The sequence below is a fragment of the Stomoxys calcitrans genome, chromosome 4, assembly GCF_963082655.1.
Source record: "Stomoxys calcitrans chromosome 4, idStoCalc2.1, whole genome shotgun sequence".
In the NCBI taxonomy this organism is placed as follows: domain Eukaryota; kingdom Metazoa; phylum Arthropoda; class Insecta; order Diptera; family Muscidae; genus Stomoxys; species Stomoxys calcitrans.
The window spans coordinates 140,954,861-140,981,057 of record NC_081555.1 but is presented as its reverse complement, the minus strand read 5'-3'; the positions used below and the strand labels follow the sequence as shown (position 1 = coordinate 140,981,057).

General features: G+C 37.0%; 1 protein-coding gene across 5 annotated transcripts in view; it reads left to right on the top strand.

Moving 5' to 3' along the window:
- The window catches only part of LOC106088531 (rapamycin-insensitive companion of mTOR), a 163,112-nt gene that overhangs the window by 34,252 nt on the left and 102,663 nt on the right, over positions 1-26,197 (top strand). For 4 of the 5 annotated variants that reach the window (XM_059367744.1, XM_059367748.1, XM_059367747.1 and 1 more), the window contains one exon: positions 1,209-1,271. The exons of the other annotated variant lie outside the window; for it this stretch is intronic. In XM_059367744.1, coding sequence (XP_059223727.1) covers positions 1,209-1,271 — 63 coding nt within the window. The remainder of the gene's footprint in view (positions 1-1,208; positions 1,272-26,197) is intronic. 5 annotated transcript variants of the gene reach the window in all.

Here is a 26,197-nt window from a genome sequence, read left to right as displayed (position 1 = left end):
TGTGCCATCCTCATATAAGGCGTTAATCTCCTTACACTCATAGGCTGTTCGTGACCTTACCGACCTGTTTGTTATTGCCCTGATGGCTAGTTTACTGTCCTTAATGATAATTGCACTCGACGTTCACAAGTGAACACCACATAACGCATTCCGTGATGGTCCGGATCTCTGCCTGCAGGATCGTTTAATGGTCAGGCAGTCGGAAACAGATCATGGTGCTTGGGTTCTCAATGTAGACCCCCAGGACCACTCTGTTCTCTAGCTTTGATCCATTTGTATAGCACGATCTCCAAGATGGCAACACCAGAGTTACGTCAATCTAAAACTATGCCTCTGGCAGCAGTGTCTCGCACTCAACCTCAAATGTCATCTCAGGTTTTCGATCGAAAATCTCTTATAATCCCTCCTGGGGCCGAATTACCGAACACGTGAACGAGTAAAATCGTTCAAAATCTCTCTATTGTGAATTATGTATGTCTTTATTTAACTGGAATTTTTGAAATTGAATAACGCGAAAGTTTAAATCGAGCATTATTTAAAAAAACTTGGATACACAAATTTGTATACAAGTGGTATAACAACCATTAAATACGAGATGAAATTTCATTCGATACGAAATCGCACTCGTTCGCGTATGCGGTAAATCGGCCGCTGGTTTCCTGCCGTCACCTCGATTATAGTTTTGGAGAAAACTTTCTATAAAAATATTTTGACAGGAAACAAAAAAACGCAACATTTTCTATATATATATAATTTTGATAAAATTTTGTATAAACATACAATTTTTAAAAAAAATTATAAAAAAAAAATTGACAATTTTTTTTAAAGAAAAAAAATTTTGCAAAGTTTTCCATAGCAATAAAATTCTTTGACATTCCTATCTTGTTTTTTAATTTTTTTTAACATTGAATATGGTCTTTTCCTTTGATCTGTGTTTTTTTTTTAACTTTTGCACTTTCAACTTGTTTTAAAGAGAGTTCTTTACTTCGGTTTTCCATAGTTTTCAAAATCATAACAAACGTTATTCACACATGTATAAGTTTCTTTGATTTCCATTTGAATTCTAATTATTTTCTCTCTATTCTTTTTATATTTCTTCCTTCTCTTTCTCTGTGTTGTGTTGGTGTCTATAAAACTGCGTATTCGTATATATATATGTATATGTATGCATTTTTGGTATGGTGTGTATCCTTATAATTTTTTTACAGAAAAAGCGCCTGAATTTTTAAAAGTGATAAGAAAACGTTATGGTTTATTGTTACTTGAAAGAGGTTAGTAACCACCCTGTAGTTTGTTTTGTTATTTTCTTGTTGCCTAGTGAGCAAACAAATTTCTGTTCAGCGTTTTTTTCTTCTAGTTTTTACTTCTATTTTGTTAAGATTTTTTTGCAAGTCTTTTACATATTTCTTTAATACAATGTTTTCTTTTAATTTAAAAAAAAACGTATGAAAATCTTTAAGTTAGTTGATCACATCTAACTCTGGCACTTTTTTTAAGAAAATACTTAGCATTTCTTGTTTTAACGATATATCGAAAGAAACTTGCCATTTCAAATCACCACACATCTTATTAGCAACACTTGCATTTTATATGTACTAAGCCATAGCCGATGAATAAAAATATCGATAGTTATCGATTACATAACATTATTAGGATAGTTATCATATCGAATAAATATATAAATATATTCATACTAAAGTAATATATACATATTATCATACCGTAGAAATATGTAAATATCATCATATCAAGAATATTAAGAATTTATTAAGCAAAACTGAGCGTTGAAGCTTAAAAACCATAAATTAATAACTCATATTATTAAATCAATTTATGCTTTAACTGCAACAATTAGTGCAATATTAAATGTTATTTCCTGAACACAGCACTATTGTGAATGATAAATAATAATATATATTTTTTTAATGATTATATGATTAAACAATAAAAAAACTATGGATTAAAATTAAAAAAATTAAACTAAAAATGGCTTTAATCTGTATGGGTTTTTCAACGCAGCTTTTGTTGTTGACGACCCTGTTGTGAATGTAACTTGCGAATGATCAACTTGCGAATGATGATAGTTCTTAAAGAAATGAGAACCTAAAGTGGAACTGCTTCTAACTGCTAGTACGGGACATACACACAGAAGGTGTTCTATAGTCTCTTCTTCCTCGATGTCCTCACAGCTTTTGCAAAAGTCGTTGCTGGCAACCTTCAGTCTGTCAGCATATTTTCCGATTAGACAGTGACCTGTCATGACGGACACAACGACTGAGACGTCTGTTCTAGCCAATGACAGCAAAGCAGTAAACCTCTTCAAGTCTAGATGAGGTCACATAGTTTTGAAATGCTCACAGCCCCCTCTTTGTGACCATCTATCATTCGTTGCCCTTCGATCCTGGTCTTCAAAACTTAGCTTACATGTCGCTAGAGGCATACCCACAGATTCCAGTGTCCCTGGAGTTCCTAGTTTGGCAAGCTCGTCCGCTTTACAATTCGCTGGGATATCTCTGTGGCCCGGCACCCAGAACAGGTGAATTTTGAACTGTTCAGCATCTCGTTGAGGGAACTGCTACAGTCGAGGGCGGTTTTTGTGTTCAGAAATACGTTCTCTAGGGATTTAAGCGCTGTCTGAGAAGATATTTATGCCAACCATCGTAATGACATTATATCGTAGCCATTCCTCCACTTCTTTAATTGCAAGAATCTCGGCTTGATACGCACTGCAGTGGTTGGGTAAGCTCTTTGATATGACCAGTTCTAGATCTTTAGAGTGCACCACAAAGCCCACCTGGTCGTTTAGTTTGGAACCACCCGTATAGAAGTCTATGTAACTTCTGTTACCAGGGATATCGTAGTTCCTATCAGTTTTATCAGGAATAGTGGTACAGTACTTTTTATCAAAAAACGGCTCAGGTAGGGTGTAATCCACACTGCCTGGAACATCGGATGTTGTATCAACACAGTAATATCACAGTGTCCGTAGCCGCCACATGACGAATGAGAAAGCTCCCTTAACCTCACTGCAAGGGTCGCTGCAATTTGGGTAGCCATAATGTCCAGAGACATAAGATGTAGCATTAAATTCAGTGACATTAAGTCTGGAAATTTTACCAAAGACTTAAACATCAAACCGATGGCTCTGATACTTTCCTCTGCAGAGTTGAAACATTTTGGTTAGCTAAGGGTCTATTATTTCATCTGACCCTATTGGCGGCAGATGGCCTCCAGGAAAAAAATTCAATCGATAATTCGATAACTCGCAAGCTCTCAGACAAACAGCTGATTTGCGTTCTAATAAGAAACGGAAAAACGCTAACTTTCGGAGGAGTAAAGCTAGGCTCTTGAAATTTTGCAAAATTACTTCTTATCAGTTTAGTTACGTCGGGATTGTAAATGGGCCATATCGGTCCATGTTTTTATATAGCTGTCATATAAACCGATCTTGGATATTGATTTTTGAGCCACTAGAGGGCGCACTTATTATGATTTGGCAGAAATTGTGCATGAAGTGTTTCGTTATGACTTCCAACTGTGCTTAATATGGTTCAAATCGGTCTTTAACCTGATATAGCTTCCATCTAAACCGATCTTGGATTTTGACTTCTTGAGCCACTAGAGGGCGCAATTCTTATCCGATTTAGCTGAAATTTTGAATGAACAGTTTTGTTTTGACTTACTTGTTTATGTGAGAAATTGGCCCCTGTTTTTTAATGAAATGTTTATGGGCAAATTTGTACTCTACTCCCTTATACCTTTTTTGGATACCTGGTGTGTATTTTAGGAGTGAGGTGGCCGTCAGACACTTGGTAACTCAGACATTCCACACAAATATGGATGTCAAATTCGTGCTCTACCCCCAAATATCTTTCATTTATTTCAGGTGTTTTAAGGGCGTTAAGCGACACCTTAATACCCTTAACAAACTGTTTGATGTATTTTCCTTATCTACTCCCAAATTGCCTTGATTTGAATACAGTGTTGCCATGATCGGCTAATATGGCCATTTGGGGGTATTTGGGAGTGGAGACACCTCCCATTACATGGACTTCATTTTTTTGCCATATTCGTAATCTACTCCCCAATACCTTTTATTTGATTCCCATATTGACCTGAACGTCCAATATGTATGTTTGGGAGAGTTTTGGGGTTGGGGCGGCCCGCTGGAAATTTTGACCCAGATTTTAGTACCATATTCGTATTCTAATCTCCAATACCTTTCATCTTATACCCATATTGTTCCGATCGGTTCACTTTTGATTTTGGGTGGTGTTTTTGGGGCAACGGGAAGACCCTCCGCCCCTTTCCGATATCAACAAATTATAAAGCCTATTACTCCTTCCTGGCCATATGTGAAATCTACGCCCGAATGCCTTTCATTTGAGTCCCATATTGTCATGATCGTCCAACCTATTTTAGGCGGTTTAGGGGTTGAGCTGCCTTTAGAGGTTGGGCGGCCCTCCAATTACTTAAACTTAATTTTTAATATAAAATTAGTACTCGGCTTCTGAATACCTTTCATTTGAGTCCCATATTGTCCCGATCGGTCCACTTTTATCTTTGAGTTGTACTTTTGGGGTAAGGGGGAGGGTTTGCCCCTTCCGATATCAAAAAATCATACAGCCTACACCTACACTATCTGTGAAAACTTCAAGGTAAACGTTTCAGCCGTTTTTGAGTCTATACGGAATAAACCGACAAACAAGCACAAATCGATTTTTATATATAAGACATGGTTTTAATTTTAATTTGCCATTCACTTTGTTGTCGTGGATAGATGTCATTCATACAAATTTCATTGCTCTGCACTATGTAGTAATAAAATAAAACAACTAATATTGTAATTCTTTATCATAGCTTGTCCCTCAGTTTAGTGGGACAAGACCCTTATTACAATCTCGTGGTCCTTAGTTCCAACAACCTTTCTTTGGGCGTAATTAACGGTAAATAAATTTTTTTGTAAAATTGCAAACCGCCACTTGTGTAGTATTAAAATGAGTTTTAATGACCCAGCAAATTTATTTGCTATGTATTTAAAATTCACTTTTCTTAACAATTCACTTGCTGCCTATAACAATTATGATTATGTGAGATTAATCTCAATATGTGTAGGTTCCATTATACTAAAAGGCCAAATGTATCTCAAAGTGGGTCATTGTTTTGTTGTGAAAGCACAATGTGGTAAAATTCTTGCACCATTAGTCACGAACTCAAAATCTCACTCTTAGTTGTTTAATTGTCCTTCGAGAAGAATTGACAAACACAGTTCATTTACTTTTTCTCAATGGGTTAATATTCTTTGAGAAAAACACATACACACATGTACAGCATTCATATATTTTATGACCCCATAACTGACGATAATCTTGACAATATTTTAAGGTATTTCACGCTCATCCCTCCACATCAGCTGTCGCCATAAATTGACAAAGATATAAGGCATGCCAACAATGTTGAAGATGAGACGACGACGACGACAAAGACTCTTTGATTTTTTGTTGTCGCTTGGTGTCATTAACAAATCATTGAATAACAAAACACCCAAACGCTCTCACACAAACACACAGTTATACATAAATAAATCTGTATAAAAATCAAAAAGTAATTTCTTTTGAATTGAAAAATTGAATTTTACAACGTTTGTTTTAGTACAACCACCCCTTGCCTGTTTTCAAAACTGAAAGTGTTTTTTTTTATTGGAAACCACAGGCTTGTAAAACATACAGCACTTACAACAAAAAGAAACAACAGCTGCAAATGACAACTAGAAAACAAAAACAACACCACTATCATCTCTCATTTTTAGAAAAGCAGCCAGCGACGACATATCAATACAAAAATTTCAAAACAAAAGTCACGTGTCTTTGTCTCTGATTTATGGTGTGAAGGGAAGGAAGAGCGCGATCATCATAAACATTGTTCGTCTCTGAAAATGCCCCACATCTCTCCCCACTACTACTACAACAATGATTGCACTCGTTTTTGACTGCAACAGAGTAGTAAACACATTAAAATTAATTCAGGGTTGCCAAAGGAAAATTTTTGAAAATAAAAACAAATAAACTTTTGCCCATTTTTAATTTTTTTTTTGCTAAAATAATTATATCTGGTCTAAAGCTTAGAGTCCATAAAATACAATCTCTATTTTCTTTTACCCCTTAATTTTTTGGTGTATTGTAATTCATTATTTTTTCATTTTTGTTTATTATCACAATGGCATCTCTCGATTACAATTGGCATCGGCTATTTTTATGCGTGAATGTGCAGACGCTGAAGCAAATAGACCGAAAATATTTAACTGTCAAAACCACTTATTTTTTGTGACTGGAATCCTTCGCCAACTCATCGATTTTATAGAGGCTGATATGGAAGATTTGAAGAACGAATGGAGTGACAAAACTTTTCTATGCAACACAGTGACATTTGCTGGGATAGTCCTTAGGTAGACTGGGTGGACTGGGCATAATATGTGCGTCTAAGGTTTGTTCGATGTTCTGATTCTCACTCAAATCCATAGTGCATTTTACTCGGACATCCTCTCAATATTGTTATGCCACCTCAAATTGTGTGGCACACATTGTCGGTTGTCCTTTCTTGTTGAATTTTTGTCCTTTTCTATTTTTATTTAGTTTTAAATTTTCTTTTTGCTTTTTTTCTCATGAATTTCTTTTTTTCAAAGCAAAGTGGAAGAGAAATTTTCAAACTTTCAAACTCCGAGTAAGAGATTCAAACAAGATTGAGAGAGGGAGAGGGAGAGGGAGAGGAACAGGTTGGAGGTACAAAGATCGGCTGAAAAAATCTGCTAACTAAAGATTAGTATTCAATTCTTTAATTTAATATTTTATTCTCAATAGTCGTTGGGTAGGTAGGGTATCTTAATAATTTTGACAAAGGTGTTGATGAAGGTACATGGCGTATCAGAAATCCCGATCCACCATGCCAGTCAAAGTGCTTTGAATAACAAGACACCCTTGCCCAATTTTTATAACTTCTTTGCTATGCTATTCTTTGAATAGAAAACAATAAATACGACATAGAATTGGAATATGTTTAAACAAGTAAAAGCGTGCTAAGTTCAACTAGGCCGAATCTTGGGAACACATCACCATGGATTCTGCTAAAAATTTATATTAACTAAATTTAGTCGAGGGGCATAATTTTATTCTACATACCAAACTTTTGCCAAACCTGCAAAAATTGAAGTTTGGAGGAACCGAACAAGGATAATCGAGAAACCGGTTTATATAGACTTCGATGGGCTCAAGAAGTCAAATCGGGACATCGGTTTCTAGGTGAGGTATATCAGGTTGTGGACCGATTTAGACCGTACTTGGCATATTTGGTGGAAGTTATAACAGAACACTATCTGCAAAATTTTAGTCAAATAGGATAAAAATTGCGGCTTCCAAGGATTCAAGAAGTCAAATCGCTAAATCGTTTTATATGGGAATCTGGACCGATATGACCCATTTTCAATCCCAAACGGCATACATTAATAATAAATATCTGTGCAAAATTTTAAAAATTGGGTCCAAGTAATTAGGACGTCGCCCCAAGAGTAACGCAAAAAATAAAAAGTGGACCAGTCAGGCCAATATAGGATCCCAATGAAAGGTATTCGGGAGTAGAGTATGAATATGGTATTAAAAATGTTATCCAAGTATCTAGGCAGCCATTTCAAGTCCGAAGCCGCCCAAAATCAAAAGTGGACCATATGGGACTCCAATGAAAGGTATTCGAGAGTAGAGTACGAATATGATTATCGAATATTAGGTTAGGTTGAAAAGTGATATTAATCAGCCCCATGTCACTATGGAGGCTCCCATAGCGCAGAGGTTAACATGTCCGCCTATGACTCTGAACGCCTGGGTTTGAATCATGGTGAGACCATCAGTAAAAATTTTCAGCGTTGGTTTTCCTCTCCTAATGCTGGCAACATTTGTGAGGTACTATGCCATGTAAAACTTCTCTCCAAAGAGTTGTCGCTCTGCGGCACGCTGTTCGGACTCGGCTATAAAAAGGAGGCTCCTTATCATTGAGTTTCAACTTGAATCGGATTGCACTCATTGATATGTGAGAAGTTTGGCCCCTGTTCCTTAGTGGAACAGGGGCAAATCCTGCTTATTACTACTTTTTAATTAGCTAATATATCCATTTTATTTAAAAAATTTTTTCTAACAAAAATCTAAAAAAAAATTATATTATTTTTTTTAATATTTTATAAACAAAAATTTGTTTTCATGGCATTGCTGCGTACCACCAACTAAAATTCCCAATTTCGCCAAATTGTCTATGAAAATCAAATTTCTTATTGTGCGTAATAAATTATACAACAAAATCCCCATAATTTTTATAAACTACTTTTTTGTTTCTTTTGTTATTGAGGCAAAAGAGGAATAAAATGCGTATTTATACCATATGACCGGAGGGTCTTAAAAAAAGTATATCATTAAACATTTCGGTCATCCACTCAGGGATTAATTGTGCCGCAAGCGTTTGAAATAAAACTCAAAAACAAAAAAAAAATGAAATACCTACTCAAAAATAAAAATAAAGAAAAGAAAAACAATATAAAAATATTTATAAAATTGTTGTATACCATTAATCACTTGTTTTATTTTGATTCTGTGTGTTATTTTTTCTTTGGTTTTGTCTTCTATTCAATTCGCAAAGTGTGCTATAGCCTTCTGCAAAATACCAGTTATTTGTTATTTTTTCCTCCTGCCTTTTTGGTTGAATGAACCTTAATAATATTAAAATCAAGAGGATGATGGTGGGTTTATCAAATAGATTTTTTTTTCTCGATCAACTAACAACTCTACTCGTTTGTGCTGTTTTTGTATTTGGTTTGGTTTTCACCGAATCTTGAGATCGTTTGTTTGTCAAGTGGCTCGTTTCGGCAATCGAGATATATGAATGGAGAGTCGAGAGATGTGAAGGCAGACTTATGCATTTTTCTATTATTTTATTGCAAACTTTATAAATATGACATTAAAAAGAGAAATGTGAAATTTTACCAAAAAGTAGAAAAGAATTCGTTAAGGCTGGTTTCCTTAACTTGGACATGTATAATAAGTAATTTTCCGATTTGAGATTTTATAAGTTTTTTCTGTTGTGACCTCTCATAGCGTTGGGAAAGAGCGAAATCGATATGGAAACTCTGATATCGATAACCGATTTCAAAAGCAACAGTTATTCTCTCCATTCACAATAACATAAACCCGATACTGTTGGCTGTTTGAAAACAATAGCTGGGGGCCGAATTACTGCATACGTGAACGACTAATTACGTTCGAAATTTCTCTTATTGTGAATTACGTATTTGTTTATTGAACGGGAATTTTTGAAATTTAAGAAAGCGAATGTTTAAATCGAGCTTTATTTATAAAAACTTGACGTAAAAATTTATATACAAGTGGTACAACACCCATTGATCACAAGATTCATTCGAAACAAAAGCGCACTCGTTCACGTATGCGGTAATTCGGCCCCTGTTCTTTCGACGGAATGATATTTGATGTGTTCTATTTTAGTACTGGATATACAAGCCGAGAAGAGCAAAAATAAAACGCCAAAAAAAAAATCCAGTGCAAATCTGATTGTTTGGCATGAGGTGGTAACGCCTTTTGCCGACCTGTTAAAACAATACGATGAAAAAAGTGAAAATAATTGTAAAATTTATAAATAAAATTTGCAAAACATGTGTGGCATATAAGTCAAATCAAGTGCATTAACATTTGTGCATACAATTTTATAAATAATTGATTTTGTTTTGAATGGCAAAATACATTCACAATAGACAATTTCTGCGAGTGGCCACACTTGGTCTTTACAAAAGCTAATTTATATACACACCAGTAAGGAAGGTCGGGGTGCCGACTCTATAATACCCTACACCTACCCTATAAGTACAATGTGGGAGCTATATCCAATTCTGAACCAATTTTGATGGACCTCGGCGAGAAAATATGTTCAAAAAACTACGGTTGATGAATGACAACATTATTGCAAATTGCCCAAAATCTGACGAACATATATATATAGGAGCTATATCTAATTCTGAACTGATTTCGAGCATTCTTCTCAGATAATGTGGTAGTCGTCGAGGAAAACGTTGTGCAACATTTTTGCAAGATTGGTCAAACAATGCGTTTGCAATAGCTCTTGGGGTGAAAATCTGGGCCAATTTCTTTGCAGCGACATGTCGCTACTATTTTGCTCATAAAATTCAGTACCACTTGTACGGAATGTGTTCGCATTATCTTCGTCACCACTTTTTTTATAGTGCGTGTTAAGTCAGTACTAGGCTTAAAGCTAGAATCATGAAATTTTGCATTTTGTCTTGGGTCGTTGGCACGGGATAAGGCTGGATTCGATATTCGTACGTTTTGGTACTACTAAGTACGAAATGGTATATATTTGCCCAGCGCGAACGGAAAGTTCTAGAATTATGTTCTTGGGCTCAACTTAAAGAGCGTCATAAAAAAAAGGTTTGGTAAAATAAATTTTGGAATATCGTGCCGGAGGTGGGACAAATAGTACGTTTAGTACCGCAACTGGTACTATTTGGTACTTTCTTTGTAAATTGAACTAGAGCACTAAATTAGGTACACTATGGCAACCTTAATTGGGTGACTTTAAAAGTTTTTGGAAATTTGTATATTTAGGTACTAAAAAAAGTACAAAAAGGTACCAAATGGATGAACTTTGTATAGGGCGGATGGATAGAGGCAGTATCCTGAAATTTGACTTAAAAGACATCTGGTGCAAAAGGATGAAGGTCAAAAGAAAAAATGGAAAAATAGTACTGGTAAGGGGAGAAAACGTTCGCAATTGGTACCATTTAGTACTTTCTTTATAGATGGAGCTAGAGGTCTGAAATTTGGCATGTAGAAACAACTTGAAACTGTATAATGGGTGACTAAATGATCTATTCAAAATTCGTATATTTTGTTACAAAAATTGGTACCATTTGGTACTTTCTTTACAGATGGAGCCAGAGCTCTCAAATGTGGCATGTAGATAAAACTTAGTAATATATGATGGGCGACTAAATGGTTTTTCACAGTTCGGACATTTTGGTACCAAAATTGGTACTATTTGGCACTTTCTTTATAGATGGAACTAGAGGTCTAAAATTTAGCATGTAAGAAATATAGGATGGTGACTAAATGATCTATTCAAAATTCGTATATTTTGGTATCAAAAATGGTACCATTCCGTACTTTCTTTAAAGCTAGAGCTAGAGGTCTAAAATTTGGCATGCAGGAGGGACTAGGAAATATATGGTGGATAACTAGGATTTTGTTCCAATTCGTACATTTTGGTACCAATATGGGTACCATTTGATACTTTCTGTGCCGATTGCGCTAAAGGTTTGACATGTGGCATGTAGGTAAAAATTAGTAATATATGATGGGCAACTAAATGGGTTTTTCACAATTCGAACATTTTGGTATCAAAATTGGTACTTTTTGGAACTTTCTGTTCAGATGGAGCTTAAGATCTGAAATTTGGAATGTAGGTACAACAAAGAGATATATGATAGGTACGGAGGCCACCGTAGCGTAGAGGTTAGCATGCCTATGACGCTGAACGTACATTTTGGCACAAAAAAGTACAAAATGATACTGTCTTTAGAAATTGAGCTAATGAGCTTAAAATTGGGATTAATTTATACCTTGGCAATACATATTGGGCGACTTAATGATTTTCCGATGTATTGTTATTCTTGGTACTCTTTGGTACTTTCTTTACAGAAGGGAACCGATTTCTGAAATTTCATACGCAATTATTACAAAACTTAATAATCTTATAAACTGATTGACTACCTAGGCTTTTGGAAATCCAACACTAATGTTGGTATAAGTTTGGTTCATTCATCTATGACCAGTCCAGCACAGTGGGCACTTGTATTAAATTGCGTCATATATGATCTCGAGCTGGAATATGTTCGAAAAATTATGTTAAAGCAAATGTTTAAATTTTTTTTTATTTTTTTTTAAATTGCACATATTCTACAATGATTTCACTCGTGACTTCTCACTGACTTTTTTAAACTTGGTTCTATTTGGTCTGTGCATTGATATTGCTTCTATATAAATCGATCTCCTGCCAATACCGAAATGCTGCGCAAACAGGCAAGAACTTCGAGTGCCAGAGTACTTAGACGCGAAAAGTTTCTTTACGAACAGCGTTTTCGTGCCCAAGTTATTGCTTCTCCGAGGGGAAGCAAGAGCTTTTGGTCATTCGTAAAAAGAGTAAAGGACAACCCATCGGCAATCCCAACTCTTGTTAAGGATGATCAGGTATTCACTGACCCGGTTGATAAGGCTAATCTACTGGCTGAAATGTTTTCAGGAAATTCTCCCTTGCCTTTTAGCAATCAAGCACTCCCCGTGATTGATAGTGTACCTAGTTCGATGCCTTAAATATTCTTTCGAACACGTGGAGTTAAAAGGGAATCTTGCGGGAATCTTAAAAGGGAATCTTGGAGTTAAAAGGGAATCTTGCGGACGGTATATCAACGCCTGTCCTTTGTAAGTCTTCTTCGACGCTTTGCTTACCCTGCGGGAGTTTTCCCGGCGCGTTGGAAGGTTGCGAACGTTCAGCCCATCCCCAAAAAAGGTGGGGCGAACAACCCTGCGAATTACTAGCCAAATGCGATATGCTCCGCCCTCTCCAAGATTATGGAGACTATGGTTAACCACCATCTTGTCAAATACTTAGAGCCCAGTGGCCTTCTTAGCGACAGACAGTATGGATTCCGCTGAAATCGCTCTACGGGAGAGCTAATGGCATTTTTGTCGGAACGATGGAGTCGCTCTATCCACCAGTTTGGTGAGAGTAAGGTCTGGATATCTCAAAGGAATTTTATAGGGTCGGGCACGGTGCACTTTTATCAAAGCTTGTCGCTTTTGGATTCGGTAATAACTTCGTTCGATTTATATCGAACTTTCTCGGATATCGCAATATGTGAGTTGTTGTAGATGGGTTCCCATCAGATGAGTATACTTTCTCCTTCCCTATGACGATCTATTGGGTCAGACTTCGAATCCAGTCTACACATTTGCCGATGACAGTAGTCTGTGTCATTCATATTCAATCGACCATTGGCCCAGTCCTCAAGAAATTGTAGAAAGGATGCGCATTATGGATGAGACCCTCTCCCAGGATTTGTTGGTCATTTCCGAGCGGGGTGAATAGAGTAGACTTTAACGCACAGAAGACGCAGTGCTGTTTCTTGTCTCACAAGCGATTCATTGACCCACTTCAATCGTCGGTATCTATCGACGGTATAGATATTGAAAAGTCAGAAGCTCTTGATGTTCTGGGCATGAAGATGCAATGTGATGCCCGTTGGTCAAAACACGTATTCGAAGTGTCGAAAGAAGCATTCAAGTGTTTGGGCTTTCTTAAGCGGTGCAAGAAATATTTCACCTCTTCTGATCTTTTAAATATCTATACTACCTATATTAGGCCTAGGATGGAACATAGCTCTCATATACGGGCAGGGGCTCCAAAATCATCCTTGGAGCTACTTGAACGGGTTCAGCGGAGAGCGATGGTGTTGAGTGGTGACAGTAGGGTATCCAACTCTATTGCTTCTCTTGAACATCGTCGGAATGTGACTAGCGTTGTATTGCTCTATCGTTATTTTCATGGCGTGTGTTCCAAGGATATTCGTCTTCTTATCCCTGACGTTTGGATGTTTACCAGGAACACAAGACTTGCCAGGAACTCACATCCGTTTGTAATTGATTGGCCAGTCGATCGAACGATGCATTACCGAGAAAATTCATTTTTCGCTCGAACCATTCGTATGTGGAATCGACTTCCGGCTAATGTCTTTCCCACCGACATTGATGTTTAGAAATTTAAGACGAATATCAATAAACACTATTCCCCCCTCCAACCCTTAACTTTCCTAATTGCTAACGCTATGGACTGCATATATAGGGCACATCCCCCGCGTGTTGGTTACGTGAAAAAAAAATGATTTCACTTATGACTTCTCACTGACTTTTTTAACCTTGGTTCTCTTTGGTCTGTGCGTTGATATTGCTTCTATATAAATCGATCTCCTGACTTTTCATTCTCATTTTCGTTAAAAATATATGTAATGGGAAATTTAGGATAGTATCGATTCTATTAATACTTATTATTTAAACTATCGAAAATATCGAATGTTGCGATTATCGATAGTTTGCCAGCTCTAATGGCTACTTAGATTTCGATAACAGATATATTGACTATGCTTCATTTGAATTCTGTATGGTGTAAACACGATTAATCGTTTCTTTTATCTGTTATTGCATGTTATCGATAACTTACCATTGCAACTTTGCACTAATATTTTACCCAGAACATCTGACTTCCACTGGATAGGACTAAAATAAAGCGAAATAGTAATTGTTCTGCAAAAATAAAATTGAATTCTTGTGGTGCCATTCACAATGACATAATGACTGAAACTATTGGCAATATGGAAAAACCCCTTGATTTCTAAGAACTGATATACATATAAACATAGATTGTAAGGTAATTTTTGCTCAGCTCATGTCAAGGAAACCCTTTTAAACCAAAATACATAAATTCATTATCAAAATCTTGATTTTGATAAACCTTTACCTGTGTACATTACGGTTATATTTCAAAGCAATAAAATTGAAGGGTAATAAGTTTTTTCCACTTGTGGCGCCATGCCCAGTAGTTTATCACAAAACGATATTGTTAGGTGCAGTGTAAGATAATACTTTTGGCATTTCCGTTAACAAATCCATTCCGTTTTCATTTCTTCGGAATTCCAACAGACTCAGTTTATTTTTCTTAGAATATAATTCGTATGCATGTGCGTTTGTTTAGCTTGTTCTTAATTGGACTAGTACTTTTCGTGCACATTGATGACTGCACATTTAATAAAAATTTGGTCGCTCATAATAATTCTGGGAACTGAAGAACAAAAATGCAGTCGAAATGTCGATGAAAAGCTTTATGGTAAAATGTTTATCATCAAATAACGGTGTGCAAACATTCGCTGCAAAACAAAAAGATTTTCTGTTAAAAAACAAAAATACCTACAGCGGTCAAAAAAAGTATTCATCATTCAATGTTTTTTTTTTAATAAGTCTACAAAAGACAATTGGAATAAAAACATATTAAACTAATGATGCAGTAGTGCTTGTGTGATATATATGTACACAATTTCATTGTTTTTAAAGAAAAAAATAGTATTTATTGGAACAAAAAGGGCCATTTTACAGCTGAACACAAAAAATTAAACAAAAAAAGTATTCATCATTGCAAAAAAACAAAAAAATAAATAACATAATTTAAAAAAATTAATACTTTGTTATTCGACCACCGCGTCTTATAACTTCTTTTAAACGGTTTGACATCGATTGGACTAATTTAGCGGTTATATTTTGGTCTATATTAGTCCATTCCTCCATTATCACCTGTTGCATTTGACTCTTGCTCGAAAAATTGCGCGTTCTCAATTTGCGTTCGAGATGTTCCCAAAGATGTTCAATTGGGTTCAAGTCGGGACTTTGGGGCAGTTATACGGCATCCACATCTTGGTATTTGAAGCAGAATGTTTGGGGTCATTATCTTGATAATATTGAAATTTATTACCAAGCCCAAGTTTTACAGCACTATCTTTTAAATTCCTCTTTAAAATGTCAATGTAATACTTATGATCCATTACTCCATTAATAATTTCAAGATTTCCCGCTCCTGAAGCCGCCATACACCCCCAAACCATTAAACCACCTCCACCATGTTTTACAGTAGCAACTGTGTTTCGTTCTTCAAGCTCTGAATTTGGTTTTTTGTACACTATGACCTTTCCATCGCACCCAAAAAGATTAAACTTGCTCTCGTCTGCAAAAATGACTGTTTTCCAAAATGATTCGGGCTGTTTTACATACATTTTTGCGAAGTTTAGCTTTTTCACTCGGTTTATTTTATTTATAAAGGGCTTCTTACGTGCAGTTCTTCCTCTGTAACTATGCCTTTTGAGTGTATTTCGAATTGTTTGTGTAGTAACTTCCTTCCCTAAATATTCCATGGTGTTTTTACGAAGAATGGTCGCATTTGTCTTCGGAGTTTTCTGAACTTGCCGCAATAGCCAACGCACATCTCCAACTGAAAGTGCTTTTGGTCGACCAGATCTTGGTTTATTGTCAACAGTTTTCGTTTCTGTCCACTTTCTGATGATGGATTGTATAGTAGATCGTGGTCTATTTAATATTTCACTGATAGTTTTTTGAGTTAAACCATTCCTGTGATGTTTTATTATCAAAACTTTTACCTCATCAGAAACCTCGTTTTGCTTACGACCCATTTTGACAAAAACTATATTTTCAATGAAATTAAATATTTGCTGTCAAGGGCAAAGCCTCCTTTACTAAATAAAACAGAAAAGGGGAATTCCCAAATAATATTTGAATTTGACTTTGATGATAGCACATCAATGATGAATACTTTTTTGTTCTGTTTTTGGTGTTATTATATAAAATTGCATTTTTTGCGCTAATTAAATTTATTTTTTGAATTTATTTTAAAACATATTACGAAAAATAAACTATTGCATAAAACTGCATTATTTGTTTACTTTAAATTTTCTTCAATTACCCAAAATAAGTGAATTTATTATCAATTTTGCTAATGATGAATACTTTTTTTGACCGCTGTATGTATAGGTTGTAAATTTTTATTTCGAAAAAACGTGGGGATCGAAAAAAAGGAATCGAAAACTTTTTTCTGGAAGTGAAGCATTTAACATAGCATAGAAAAATATATCGCTTGGAAAAAATTGCTATTGAAACAAAATTTAAAGAAAATTTTTTATAGCAAAAAATTTTGAGAAAATTTTTTATAGCAAAAAATTTTGAGAAAATTTTTTATAGCAAAAAATTTTAGGAAAATTTTTTAGAGCAAAAAAATTTTAAAATAATTTTCTATAGCAAAAAATTTTAAGAAAAATTTTTATAGCAAAAAATTTGAAGATAATTTTTTATAGAAAAAATTGCAAATGCAAATTTTGTCCATGAAAATTCCACTAAGAAACAGAGACCAACCTCTCACATATCAATGAGTGCAGTCCGATTCAAGCTCAATGATTAGAGGCCTCCTTTTCCGAACGGCGTGCCGCAAAAAATTTTGAGAAAATTTTTATAGCAAAAAATTGTAAGAAAATTTTTTATAGCAAAAAATTTTAAGATAATTTTCTATAGCAAAAAATTTTAAAAAAAATTTTTATAGCATAAAATTTGAAGATAATTTTTTATAGAAAAAATTGCAAATGCAAATTTTGTCCATGAAAATTCCACTAAGGAACAGTCCGATTCAAGCTCAATTATTAGAGGCCTCCTTTTTATAGCCAAGTCCGAACGGCGTGCCGTAGTGCGATATGTCCGCATGTCCGCCTATGACACGGAACGCCAGGGTTCGAATCCTGGCGAAACCACCAGAAAAAAATTTTAGCGGTGGTTTTCCCCTCCTAATGCTGGCAACATTTGTGAGGTACTACGCCATGTAAAACTTCTCTCCAAAGAGGTGTCGCACTGCGGCACGCCGCTCGGACTCGGCTATAAAAAGGAGGGCCCTTATCATTGAGCTTAAACTTGAATCAGACTGCACTCATTGATATATGAGAAGTTTGCCCCTGTTCCTTTGTGGAATGTTCATGGTTTGCATTTACCTACATGCCAAATTTCAGACTTCGAACTTCATCTGTCAAGAAAGTACCAAATGGAATGCAAATGTACGAGTCGTGAATAGATTATTTAGTCACCCATCATACTTTTCCTAGTAGTGACTCCATGTTAATTTTCAGACCTCGAATTCCATCTGTAGACAAAGGACCCAAATGGTACCAAAATATATCAATTTTACAAGTAGTGGAGATCACCCCACCCTCAAATACCCCCAAATGGGCATATTAGAGACCATGGCTAAATGGGACTCAAATGAAAGGTATTTGGGAGTAGATTACGAATATGTCTTTAAAATTTGCATTCAAGTTTAGGTGGCGCTTTTCCAAAGATGGTTGAGAGAAAAAAAACGAATTTGATACCCAATTGAAAAGCCGTGTTTGGGGAGCCGTCCCACCCCAAAATACCTCCCTAATCGGACGTATTTACCGACCATGGCAATATGTGACTTATATAAAAGCTAAATGATTTTTAGAAAAGCAGGAAGAATTTCAAAAAATGAAAAATGGTTTTATAAAGGCGAACAAATTATTGTCACCTCTGAATACTGCTACTTAGGCATGATTTTGACACCAAAACTTTGTTTCACCAAGCATATCCAAAAACGAAATCAAGCGGCCAAAAATAGCATAAATTCAACATGGAAAAACTTTCTATGTAAGCAGAATGTATCAGTCACCGCGAAATGGAAACTTTTTCTTGCAGTTTGTAGAGCAATTCAAACATATGGGTCCCAGGTATGGGGGTTCTCTAATTTCGAAGAAGTGGACAAACTCTGTTTATATTTCCTCAAGAAAATACTTAAATTGCCAACATTTACACCCACTTATATTCTTATGCTCGAAACCGGTGTAGAAAATGGACACGTATTTACCCTTGGTACACACACTTAAAAAAATTTGCATCGAGCCATGTTTGAATACAACGAACTTGCAAAACTTATTCATCGGCGTCAACTTTTCTGGGCCAAGAAAATAAATGAACTTATTTTGGAAAACAATATGGAGCGTCTTGACTACAACTCAAGTCATACTTGGATGCATAATAGTGAGCGTTTACTAAAAAAACCTGCGATCAAAATACATTGATGGCTATAGGGCGAAAGCAAATGAAACGAGAAGATTCTATGGTAAACTTGATGCATCTGTAGGTCAGTTATATCTGAACAACTGTTATACCCAAAACGAAATAACGTGGATATTTAAGGCCAGAAGCAACATGATAAATCTGAATGAAACCCGTTTCCCTCAGAACTCAAAACCTCGATGCTCAATGTGTAATACAAACGAAAATGAATGTTTGCAACACTTTTAATGTAAATGTCCCGCTTTAAGGGAATTTCGAATTCAATAATTCCAAAAGGTTTCGCTTGATGAGAATGAACTTGTTTGCATTTTAAATGGTCTCAAAATAAATTGGAAATCCTAAGCTAACTTTATAAAAATCTGTGTTCAATACAGAGAACAATTGTTTCACGAGTTCAACTTCTAAACTATGAAAATCTATCACAGAATTATAACATTTGAACAGTAGACTAACGGCCGTAGGCCAATGCCATAGGAAATATCAATATGCTATTCTTATTTTTTACTTTAAAACTTAACTTACATATATTGCAACCAAATTCAATTTATAAATTATTAAATGAATGAAATAAAGAATACTACTACTACTACTAAAAGCTATTTGGGAGTAGAGTACGAAATTGATACTCATTTTTGGGACAAAGGTCCACCCCACCATCAAACAGAACTTATTTACCGATCATGTCAATATAGGGCTTATATAAAACGTATTTGAAAGTACAGCACGAAGCGTATACTAACTTTAAGGGCCAAGTGTCTGGGTAGCCACCCCACCCCCGAAATACCCGTAAATATATTTACCAATACGATAATATAGAACTCAAAAGAAAGGCAATTTGGAGTAGAGTAAAAATTTGCACAGGAATTGGGAAGAGGCAAACTTTTCTCATATCAATGAAAGCTTTCCGATTCAAGTATATATAAGAGTACAACTCAATGATGAGAAACATTTTTTTATAGCCGAATCCCAACAACGTGCCGCAGTGCGACACCTCTTTGGGGAGAATTTTTTACATGACCATGCATGGCGTGGTACCTTGCAAATGTCGCCAGCATTAAGAGGGGATAACCACAGCTTTAAATTTTTCCTATGTTTTCGCCAGGATTCGAACGCAGGCATTCTATGTTATAGGCGGACAAAGGCTGCAGATTATAGAGAGTTAAAGAAGGCGCAGCGGACCGAGCCCGGTTCCGCTAGTTTTCTATAAAATTAATTTTTTGGCAAAATTTTCTATGAAAATCAAAATTGTAGGTACCTAATTTAAAAAAACAAACCTGGCGAAGTTTTCCACCCTACTTTTTCCATTTTTTTTTTTGTTAATTCATTTTCAACTTATTCACAGCTTTTTACGGATTCTGCATATTCGAATTTTCCATTGTTTTGTTATGTGGTGTTCGTGTTTTTGGGCTTTGCGTTTTTTTTTTTAGAAAATATTTGAGGAATGTCTTGACACAGACAGAATTGCATGACAGCCATGAAGTTCCATTCCATCATCAACGTCAGCTAGCTAGCTGTAGAAAGTAAGCAAAAGCAAATAAATGCACATAGTCCGTCGTCTGTCAATGGCTAAGGCCATCCACAGAGTACAGATAAAGAAAAAATTGTTTGCCGTTTATTTATAATGGCCAAAGAACTGGTATAGTCGTGAATCACCAACAACCAGCAATGCTACACTACCAACATCACCTTAACGGTTCATCAATTGCAGCCTTTGGCATGCAGAAGAGGAGCATCATGATGCAGCAGCCAGTAAAACCCGAAACAGGAAAACTGGCAAATTGGTATTCCGACTGAAAGTCAAGTAAAAGAGCATCACCCAGAACGAGAAACGAAAAACCATCAACAACAACATTTGTATTTATGACTGGCTAAGTAAAGAACAAAAATACCAAATGATGACAAGGAAATTCCCTCCAATGTCAGGAAAAAGTTATTTTCTAAGCACCTTTAAACTGTACAATGGGGGGAATTGAGACAAATTGCTCATTGGTATTTGGTAAATTAGTTGATTCGATTCGTTGCTTAAAAATTAAACATTAGTTACTGGGCTTATTAGTTGGTAAGACAGCAGGAGCCGATGGATTGTCATTTCGTTCAGATATGATTTTCGTAGAAAATTTCGTTCCAATTTTATTTTCATATATTGTAAAATCTGATCGAAATCTGATGTCATAGAAAATTTTGACATAGAGAATTTCTATGGATTTTCATAGAGAATTTCGTCGAAAAGCAAGCTGCTTCTGCCAATTTCTTCCGCTATATATTTGAGTTCATTAGTAAATATTACTCCCAATTGTATAACTTAAAATATCTGTATCTCCTTAACTTATAAATGGCAAAAAAATAATTAGTAAACTCTGCGTATCGCCAAAAACTTCCAAAGTCAATGGAGTATAATTAGCTGCTTAGTGTGATCTCCTCAACCGTTTGGTGTTGGTTTTCGTTGGTTTACCTTTGAATAAGCTGTTGAACTTTCCGTACCTTTCGTTAAAGCGAAACTTTTTTCACCTGATTACAATTTGTGATATTTTTAAATTGAAATATACCAGTCACTACCATTTAAAATGCCTCTATAGCTTTCCTGGATTATTTGAGGTCCAAACGCTTTTAGTCATGACTAGGAGATAGAAAAGGAATGCGTTAATCTAGTATTGTCCATGAGTCTGTAAGCTAATAGCACTTTGTTGCCAGACGGACTATAGTGAAGCTTTGGCTAAATGGCTAAACACAAATCAAAAAAGAGTGAGTGCCAGCTTAGTGTGGTGTTGTATTCCGAACCAGATGCTCTGTAGTAATATCTGTTAGAACTGATCTAGAGCTGGCGTATTCAGCGATCTGATGTCACAATATCGTCGAATGATCTGCCATCACTGATGGATGCCATTTTGGCTGGACTGAATCTTAGGAGTCGATTATGAATTGTCGCGCATTGCCAGGAGATTAAATTATAAATTAAAAATTAGTAAAAATTTTGAAATTTTTTTGTTTCTTTCAATATCAGTGTTTTGGACGTTTAGGTACACGCCCGCCAGCAGACGGGCGGCGCAAATGTACCTTTCGCGGGCTAAGCGGATCTTGCGTCCGAAATACTAAGGCGGAGTGCTGGACACCTCGGAGACGTGATTCGCTCACGAAGTGGATGCGTCACTCAGTCACGGGGTAGTGGTCATAGATGAGTGTCACGAGTGCGTGTTCGCGGGCTCAGCGACTCTTATGTCGGCAGGACAAAGGCGAGGTACTAGTTATACTAGAGTTCTCGCTGACGTGATTCACTCACGACGTGGGTACAGCATTAATTCACGGGGTGGTGGTCGTAGACTCTTGGCACAAATGGGTGTTCGCGGACTCTTATGTCGGAAGGACAAAGCGAGGTGCTGGCTACGTTGGTCTTGGAGATGTGGTTCACTCACGGCGTGGATACGGCACTTAATCACGGGGTGATGGTCGTGGAGAGATGGCACGTCGGTATATTCCGGGCTCAGTGGCACTTATGCCGGAAGGACAAAGGCGAGGTGCTGGCTACGAAGGTCTCAGATATGTGGTTCACTCACGGCGTGGATACGGTACGAAATCACGTGGTGATGGTCGTGAACACTTATGTGTGAAGGACAAACGCGAGGTGCTGGCTAAGTAGGTCTTGGAGACGTGGTTCACTCATGGCGTGGATGTGACACTAAATCACGGGTATTCGCGGGTTCAGAGTCACTTATGTCTAAAGGACTAAGGCGAGGTGCTGGCTAAGTAGGTCTTGGAGACGTGGTTCACTCTCGGCGTGAGTCAAGGCTTACATTATGGCGGCCTTCTTGGATATTGCGGTGAACTTCAATGACGTGGAGATAGCATCAATCAATAGTCAATCTCGAAGTGGGATAATAATATGCTTTGTGGAGGCCATCGTGGTGCAGGGGTATAGCCTACGACGGCGAACGCCTGGGTTCAAATCCCAGCGTAAACACCAGAAAATTGCACTCAGCATTTGTCGAATTAGGCGAAGCAATCCTGGAAGAGAATACGGAGAAAAGAAACCTTAGGGCACTGTGATATTTTTACTCCTGCAGGAGGATGTTAGAAAGGAAGTGGAGGTAACTCCCAAAATGATTTATTGGATGTATACAGCTATTGTGAAACCAGTACTGACCGATGGGGCACTGTATGGTGGAGGACCGTGGATAAGAGACTCGTACGAGGGAGTTCGAGATGGTCCAGAGAATGAACTGCGTCGCAGACATGGGAACTGAGATATGCATCGCAGCCAGGTCTGGAGGCGATGGTGGCGATATGCAGGCAATTGGGGAACTGCGCCGCCAAGGTCGTGCTTAGGCTGGAAGAGCACGGCATGTTGAAGGCGGATGGTTGCTATTAATGCGGAGGGTAAACTGAGGAGCATCTCCGACAGTGTGGCACATGTATCGATTGGGATTAGGACATCCAGGAGGGTAGACTGAGGAGGATCTCCGACTGTCTGGCACCGGTACCGCTTGGGATTAGGACAACCATCATCCAGTTTTTAAGGGAAGGATGAATGTAGGGGGAATGCTGTGTTTAGAAGGAATGAGACCTCGATCTTCACTGATTGGATTGGGGATCTACTCCGACGTACACAACAAAAGTATGTCTCTGAGACTATCGAACGAGTGTACGGTCGTTAAGTCAGAGGTCTGTGACATTGCAGTAGCCGCAAGTGAAGAAATTATGTGGACAGTATGGCGGCGTTTAAGACCTTGGGTTCCGAGAACGGTGTCACATTGTCGTTCGATCCACGATGTGACGCTGATATGGGTTCCCGGACATGAAGACATTCCGAGGAATGAAGAAGGGGTTCGTTGGCGCCGGGCGAATTAGTGACCGGCCTTGTCATTGTGCCATTTGTCGAACTACTGAACATAGTAGAGGAGATAGCCAAAGCCGGGTCGATGGCGAGATGGGCCACAGCGGATGATTGCCGGACCACTAAGGCGCTCTGGCCTGTCAACGACAGGGGGAGAATGAAGGAGTTACTGGCGGTCGATAAGAGGTCGCTGAGCATAATGACAGAACGCCACTGTGCCAAAGGCCATAGGACACTATGCCATAGGCCATAGGACACTGAGCCATAAGCCATAGGACACTGAGCTATAGTTCATAGGACACGGTGCCATAGGCCGCATGGCGGCACGTATAAGAATACCGCAGGATGAATTCTGCAGGAATTATATTGATGAGGATGGGTGCTCATGTCAGGCTCTCCTTTCTGGGGAGGCGGTTTTTTAGCGATCTGGGTGATCTTTCGAACATACCCCTGAGACGTGTGTGATTTGTAAACGGAACGGGGTGGTTCCGACGTAGGTTGCGATAAGAACTGGCAATGTTACATATGTGCTTGCGTGAGGGATAGGTGTTAGCCTCATGGGTGTCTGAAGTTATGATGGAACAACCGCCCGCCTACAGTGCGATCTCAATGGCGTTCGCAGTAGAGGACAGGTAGATGGCACTCCTGCCTTACTCCAAGGGGTTTTGACTTCTTTGGCAAAAATCCACGCAAGTAGTTTGCAACAGTGGACTGTTAGGGGTTAACAGTGGCGGAGATATCAACCCGTCTACCCTATTTCACTGTACTGAAAAAGTTTCAATTTGACTTTCACAGAAAATTTTCTCAAAAATTGATTCTCATAGAAAATTTCGTCAACAATTTTTTTGGTTGGAAATTTTGTCGAGTTTTCGATTTTATTAGAAAATTTTGTCAAAATTTGATTTTCATAGAAAATCTCGTCGAAATTTGAATATAATTGAAATTATCGTCTAAAATGGATTTTGATTGAAAATTTCATCTAAATTAAATTTTCTTAGAAAACTCTTCGACTATAGCACATTGGCATCCCACTGTGCGCCAAGACTTCAAAAGCATTTATTTAACAGCACAACTTCATATTTTCTGTGTTTAGCTAGTGGGGGCTTACTCGGAAAGACAAACTGTTCCGCCTGTTGCAGCAGCGGCATCAGCCGCAGTAGCAGCAACAGCTTTAACTGTCATCATTGGGTATGTTGCTGACATTATTACTGTCGTTGTGGTAATTTTTTATGTTCGACTATTATGCTTTAAAAAGCATAAAATGATCGAGGGGGAAACTCCAACTCCAACTCTAACTTGAACTGATGCTGTAAAACAATGCAAACAACACTTTGAGGAATTTATGGAATTCAAGTTAATGCAAGCCGTTGGTATGCGGATCAGTTAGGAAGAGAGCAAGAGAGATTAGAAGATGAAATTATAACGAGGATAGTATGATAATAATGGGAAATTAAGTTTCAATAATTGGAGAAAAGAAAAAAAGAATTCAATTACCTAATTATTAAACATTTAATAACATATTTTCAGTAAAACATTTGAATAACTTTTCTAACTTCTTTTTAGTTTTTCATTAAAATGTCTTGCTTTTTGTCGATAGCAAATAGTTATAATTACTTTTTTTGCCACAAATTTGGTAGTTTTCTGTTATATTATAATAATTTTCGTACAAATGTGTTTCGCTTTTGTTCCAATCTTTGCTTGTATGGCTTGGCTTTTTAAACTTTTTCTTAGTAGAATTATTTTTTTTTTGTTATTTAAAATTAATTTATTGATTTTCTTTTCATTACAGGTAATTTAAAATTTTCTTTTTTTGGACCAAGTTTTCTTTTATTGTAAGTACATTTACGATTTTTTATACAGTAAAAAAAAATAGATTTTCATAGATAATTTAACAATCTATGATGTTTTAAAAAAATGTTCGCCAAAAATTCAGTCTTAAAATTTTGTTTTTCATAGAAAATCGATTTTTTGTTGGGTTTTCGTCAAAATTTAATTTTAAAAAAAATTATGCCAAAATTCACCTTTGACAAAAATTGAATTTTTTGAAATTTTTCGTGGACGTTTTATATTCGTAGAAAATCCCGTCGAAATTAGATTTTTGTTGAAATCTCGTACGCATGGCGCTTGGCTACAGGGTTTTTCTGTATGTCTTATTCTTGGTTTCAGTAGCATTTTGACACTCTTGGTCGTACCATGATTTTCGCCAATTCTATGGAAGCTCGTGTTTAATGAAATCCTGATCTCGGTGGGGATGGCACGAAGATAATCGCTTGTACGGAAGATGTCGTCCTGCTGGTCCCAGGCAGGTTTCTGTCGACGAGGTCATAGAAGGGTCACTATAAAGTTTGTCGCGATGGACTACCAGAAATAGGTTGAGGACCAACCCATAGAAGAAGCATTGTGCGCGTTTTACTCCTGCAGGAGGATGTTCGGCAGGAAGTGGGGGGTAACCACCAGATGATTTATTGGATGTATACGGCCATCGTGAGACCATTGGTATGGTGGAAAGCCGTGGAGAAGAGGTTACGTATGATGGAATTCGAGAAGGTCTAAAGACTGG